Consider the following 6,330-nt stretch of genomic DNA (forward strand, 5'->3'; position numbering starts at 1 on the left):
GGGTGTGTTGTAGGTCAGGGACTGCAGTGGCTGACTTCATCCTTTTAAAACTGGATGGTCAGCAACATTCCTTGTTTTGCAAGTTTAAAAAAAAAAATTCTCAAAAAAAAAAATTTCCCAAGAACCTTGTCTAGAGCAAGTGGGGATAGGGAGATCAAATATATGTACAAATATATTTACCCGTTGAGAACAACGCTCAAAAGTTCCCCCAGGCCCTCTCCTGGCCGTTACGGAAACCAGTGAGCATGCGCGAAAATACCAGGAGGCGGGGCAATGAGGTTGTTTTAAGAAGTGCAAGAGAAAAGCAAGACCATACCATTTCTGCATTTAGAAAGTAGAGCAAAGAATCATGCAAAAAGGTTAAAAAAATTAATGGTAGCTCAATTGCAGTTCTTCAAACAACAGTCTTGCAAGCCCAGCCACAGTTCTTGGGAACTCCGCCAGCGGCAGGCGGCACATTCCCCCTCCGCAAAAAGAAAGACCAAACCTGCTGCATTGACCCGGGAGCGCTACAGGACCCGCGCTACTGGGTTCGGCCAATCAGAGAGCAGCGTGGGGCCCGTCCTCGCCGGTGACTGGAGAAGCGGGGCAGGGCGGGGCGGTGGCTCTGGCGCATGCGCTCCCTGGCCGTAGTGCCTGCGTTGCCTCGGTACAGCTTGTAGGCTGCTGGGAGGCTGGGCAGTTACCCTGCGTGAGTCCTCCCGCAGCTTTCCTTGCTGTCCGACCCTCTCGGTTTCGCGATGCCGGTGGACCTCAGCAAGTGGTCCGGGCCTTTGAGCCTGCAGGAAGTGGACGAGAGGCCGCAGCATCCGCTGCAGGTCAAATACGGCGGTGCGGAGGTTGACGAGCTGGGCAAAGTGCTGACACCCACCCAGGTACCCAAGGGCGGCGGGGGTGCAGCTACTGGAGGCTCAGAGTCTCTCAGGTCGGAGGGGCGGGGACCCAGTGGAGGTGGGGAGGGACGTTCCGGCCTCCGTGCGCCGGATCAACCGAGGGAAGGGGGTCGCGGTGCCCAAGCCGCAGGCCTTCTGACCGCCCCCTCCCCCCACCCAGCCCTGGGAACCCGGCACGTGGCAGGCGGGGCTCGGCTTCGGAAGAAATTGATCCGTTTTCCCGGGACTTCGAGGCGCCGGCAGTGGCATAGGCCTCGAAACGGCCCAGATCGCTGCGCAGGGGAGGGGAGGGCGCCGTTCCCTGGAGGGAGTGGGGAGTGGCCGCCCACACGTCCCCAGAGCCTCCCCTCGGTGCTCAGGAATCTAGGCCTCAATTTGGGAAGTAAAAGCCCCACCCGAGGGCATATGACGCATTATGTAAGCAGTGAGCAGCGGTGAGCAGCAATGCCCAGAGATTCTTCCCAGTAGCGTGAAGCCGCCCCAAAGGTAAATGCGTTCTGCAGCTGGAAGGCTCGAGGGTAAACGGCCTTGTTTTACTGTTTGGCTTCTGAGCGCCCACGGCTGAGGCCTAACCAGGTCCTGGCTGCTGCAAGTGGGGAAACTAGGTGCCCGACGCCGTGGCGAGTTTTTGGTTCCGAACCTCTGGAGCAACAGTGCGAATAAACAGTTCCCAGATGGTTTATTGGTTTAGACGTTTACAGAGTTTATTGTTTTGGGTGTTTAAAGTGCCCATCTCGCAGCCTCTCTTTCCAGACTCACTGTTCACGTCTGCCCACCTTGGTTTTCTCATTTTCTCTGCTCTTTTAAATATCTCGTTAATTCAGATTTCACTTTAGCAGGCCCCAGGTAACGTGGTTACCAATCTAGAGATCCTGTCATTCCAGGTAATGTAAGGTTGCAGTCAGCACGAGCGTTGAAATCCTGACCCATCGTCTTTCTAAGTCTACTAGCCCCATATTGTTGTTGGGACTAAAATAAATAATGTATATTAAATGTCACATCCTCGCTCTTAATAGAGTCGATATACTTGAGCTTTAATTAATAATTTACTGTGCTTGACCTTTAAGGAATCTGAGGTCAAAGAAAGTATTGGTTTCTTCAACATTTCTGACTTAAACTCCAAATCTGTTCCTTCCTACAGGTTAAGAACCGGCCCACCAGCATTGCGTGGGATGGCCTCGATCCAGGTAAACTGTATACCTTGGTCTTGACAGACCCGGATGCTCCCAGCAGGAAGGACCCCAAATACAGGCAAGTTGGGGAAAGATGGGAAACAGCAAGTCATCCACATGTGACCCAGTGCTTCTTGCACTGTGTAAGTCCCTTACTGGACATGCTGTGGTGGCAGAAATAGACCCGATTTGGGGTGTTCACGTCCATGCTTAAGCCTGAGTGTGCATTTTCCTCCCTTTCACTCCCTAGAACAAAAGTCTAGAATCTATAGCCGAGAGCTAGATCTGCCCGAGACCTTTTTTTGTACAGCCCCATGAGCTGAGAATGCCTTTAACATTTTTAAATGAATGGGGGAAAAAATTGAAGAACAATAATACTTTGTGACATGTGGAGATTACATGAAATTCAGATTTTGGTGTCCCTAAACAAAGATTTGTTGGAACCCAGCCACGATAATTTATTTATGTCCTGTCTGTGGCTGCTTTCAGGCTACAGCTGCAGAGTTGAGTAGTTGTGATAGAGACAGTGTGTTGCACAAAGCCTAAAACATTTACTGTCTGGCCCTTCACAGAAGTGTGCTGACCCCTGCCCTAGAGAGTTGGAAGGAGGGAGGGAGTGGCTGGGTCCTCTCTGCTGGCATGTAAGGTTTGCTCTGGCCGAGAAGGTGGGGCCATCTGTCTTGTCTGTCACTGCATCCTGGTGTGGAGCACGTGCGTGCTGCACATTTGCTGGCTGCGCCCATGCGTGCATAATAACTTCCTGCGGTGCTGATGGTCCTCTGTTCCTCCATGTAGGGAATGGCACCATTTCCTGGTGGTCAACATGAAGGGCAACGACATAAGCAGTGGCACGGTCCTCTCTGATTATGTTGGCTCTGGGCCTCCCAAGGGCACAGGTCAGTAAAGGCTGCTTTTGGAGGGAGATGGGCGGGGACATCAGGATTGGCCTAAAGTGCTACAAAATTTTAGTCTGGTTCTTAGAGTTTTATTTTTATTTATGAGAGCCCTTACCCTAGTGGAGACTTTAGGCAACTCGGTTCCCCTCTAAGGCAACTGCCTGTCAGGGACGCTCAGACCTGCTGTAGTGTCAGGTGGCTAGAGCCTTGGGTACCAGTTAGATGGATGTTCTTTTAGCGCTGCCTCTCAGCTGTCAGGCCTTTAGCAAGCAGGGAAGTTGGTGAAGAGATACCAAGGAAGCAATGTTGCAGAATGCTGAGAACAACTTCCCAGGGGAGCTACACGTGGATTAAACAGTTAAATCAGCTAAATTCCATATTCAGCCTTTGCCCTGTGGGTTGAGTTTCTAGTTCCCATGAAAGGTCTCAGAAATGGTCATAGTTTCCAAATTAATTATAAAAAATTGGCTTTTTTGTCATTTCGTCTTTCTATCGAAAATCTAGTGTGGTATCTTGAAAAGATTTGGTTACTAAGGACTGTATTGAAGATACACACACATAATGTATTGCCTTAGGTTATGTATTATATATGTAAAGAGAGAGAGAGAGAATACTGTATTGAACCTCTCCAAGGTGGGTAAGTGCTGCCTAGGCTAACAGTGGGAGATGCACTGTTATTGCCTGTCATGCATTACAGGTGTTTCCATTTCCTGAAGCAAGGGAAGTGGAGCACGGCAGAACACTTGCTCTTGTACACGTTGTCCAGCCATGAGTTACTCTGAAGAGGTATAAGGCCCCCGACAAGGGACCTTGTGTTTTATCTTTAGGCCCAGAAACTTCAGATGGCTCCAGGCCCTCTCATGCATTCATAAGAGGATGGGAGAGGGACAGCTTTCCCAGGTATCTCTTAAGTTTTCTGGGGCAGTTATAAAACTGCATTAGGCAGTTTAATTATGGAAGATACACCCATGAGAATAAAGCAGTTCTCTCAAGCAGGAGCTGTGTTCTCATTAACAAAAAGAGCTTCAGTAACTCACTTTTTTCTTTTTCGTATTTGTTTAGTCAGGTATAACTTACGTATAATAAAACACACAGATCAGAAGGGTTTATAGTCAGTGAACATTGACCAATGCACACATCCGTGTGAGCACCATGGAAAACAGGATGTAGGATAGTTTTGTCACCCCAGAAAGTTCTTAAGGCATCTTTTAAGTTAAATTACCCCAGAGCTAATTATTTTCTGACTCCTTTCTATGGATTACTCTTGCTGTTGTTGTATTCTTATAAATGGTGTCATGCAGTATGCATTTGTTTTCAGTGACTGGTCTCTTGGACTCAAGGTAGTAGCTTTTTCCTTTTCATTGCCAAGTGGTATTCCATTGTGCAAATATACCACAGTTTGTGTAGCCATTCCCTGGACATTTGGGTTGTGTTTCCAGTGTTTGGATACTATGAATAAAGCTGTTGTTTACACTCTTGTCCTTTTCTGGGCATGTTTCCATTTCCCTTGGGTAAATACTTAGGAGTAGAATTGTTGGGTCATAGAAATCCAAAATGGTTGAAAATTTCTACACTCTAATCAGCAGTATAGGAAAGTTTCAGTAGCTCCATATAAGTTCCATGCCACATGCAGATCCATACCAAGACTCATCCACGTGGTAGCATGGGGCAGGATTTCCTTCTTTTTTCAAGGCTGAATAATATTCCATCATACATATATACTATATTTTGTTTATCCATTCGTTCATCAATGGACATTTGGGGTGCTTTCTTCTCTGGGCTATTGTGAATAAAGCTGCAGTGGACTTAGGTCCCTCTATAAATGGGGTGGTCTGGGTCCCTCCAAGTTGGTGCATTCCCCGAAAATGGGTGATGTCTCCCTCTCACATGCCTAGCTGTGTGTACATCTTCCCTCCCGCCTCTCCCTCCAGGCCTTCACCGCTACGTCTGGCTGGTTTACGAGCAGGACAGGCCACTGAAGTGTGATGAGCCCATTCTCAGCAACCGATCTGGAGACCACCGTGGCAAATTCAAGGTGGCGAATTTCCGCAAAAAGTACGAGCTCGGGGCTCCGGTGGCCGGCACGTGTTACCAGGCCGAATGGGATGACTATGTGCCCAAACTGTACGAGCAGCTGTCTGGGAAGTAGAGGAAAGCCAGGAGATGGACACGGTCCCAGAGTTCCCAAGCAGTGTTTCAGTTTAGTGATGCATGTAGATTTCTCCCCTTCCCCCTGCCTGGGCCCTGAGAGGGCAGATTTAGGTTTAGGGTGACTTTTCCTTCTGCCTGTCCTCTGTAATTCTAGGGGGGTTACGTTTTGATCAAGTTTGAACTCCGTTTTGGTGGCGGATATTTTGGTACTAGGATGGGGTCATCAAAATGTTAATATAAGAATAACAACCCAGACTTAGAAGAAAAAAATTCTGGTAAAAAGACCAGGTCTGCAGTATTAGAACAGAGCATCAAAGAATCTTAAAGGGAGGCTGAAAAAAAGAAAAGGTTGAAAAAAAAAAAAAAAAAAGAAAAGAAAAGGTTGATTGCCTCTGCCTTTGTGAGCCCGAGCCCAGGATTGTCTGTGACGGCATCTTCTGGCATGTGTTTTCACAGCCCTGTCTCTCACGAAGACAACCAGGGGCCCAGGGGCCGGCACGTCCGCTAGCCCCCCACGTGATACATTTCAGGCTGGTTATTGGGTGTCAGTGTCCTGCTCTGGCTCCTTTAAAGAGCAATACTGAAAAAAGCAGTAGGGAGAGAGTTGCTGTTAAAGCTTGGCCATCTAGATGAGCTGCAGGGCTGAGTGAGAGGTCATCAGAAATCCGAAAGTCTGTGCCTGTTAAATTGATCACTCTTCGCTGTAAGAAAAGCCGGTCTGGAGTTGCTGAATGTTGTGTTAATTCTGCTATTTGCTTATAGTTGAATAAAAATAAAAACATTGCGTAGTTGAATCCGGCCTCCAGATATTTTGCCCTTTTGGGTGTGGGATTTCATAAATGTGGGACGTCAAGAGACAACCTCTAAGGGTGAGTAGCCCCTTTCCCTGATCAGCATTGACAATTGGGACGTGATTCAGGAACCATACAGAGGGCTCGTCCTTGTACATGTGCCATTAAACTACAGCAGGAGCAACCATTAAAACTGGAGCTTAAAAAAAAAAAATCACAAAACTTTAGGCTAAGACTTCTTGCCTGAAAATCACCTTTGCTTTTTGTAAGTGATCTTTCCCACCTGAGAGTGAAGCTGGTTGGAAACCTTCCCCCTTGGTAGTTCTGTATAGAAACCATAACAATGACTAAGAAATAGCCCACATCTCTCATTGTTCTGATTGTGATCCATATAGAATCAGTACCAAAAAAGGGAGGGGAAGGGGAG

The 6,330-nt window shown here is 47.9% G+C and overlaps 1 protein-coding gene across 1 annotated transcript; it reads left to right on the forward strand.

The window, feature by feature from the left end:
- The first annotated feature begins 625 nt into the window (after window positions 1-625).
- PEBP1 (phosphatidylethanolamine binding protein 1) lies at window positions 626-5,459 on the forward strand. The gene is made up of 4 exons (XM_060121160.1): window positions 626-875; window positions 2,035-2,144; window positions 2,861-2,961; window positions 4,893-5,459. The coding sequence occupies exons 1-4, from the start codon at window positions 741-743 to the stop codon at window positions 5,108-5,110; spliced, it is 564 nt and encodes a 187-aa protein (XP_059977143.1). The 5' UTR covers window positions 626-740; the 3' UTR covers window positions 5,111-5,459.
- Window positions 5,460-6,330: the final 871 nt, after the last annotated feature.

Source organism: Lagenorhynchus albirostris, chromosome 14, assembly GCF_949774975.1.
Source record: "Lagenorhynchus albirostris chromosome 14, mLagAlb1.1, whole genome shotgun sequence".
In the NCBI taxonomy this organism is placed as follows: Eukaryota; Metazoa; Chordata; class Mammalia; order Artiodactyla; family Delphinidae; genus Lagenorhynchus; species Lagenorhynchus albirostris.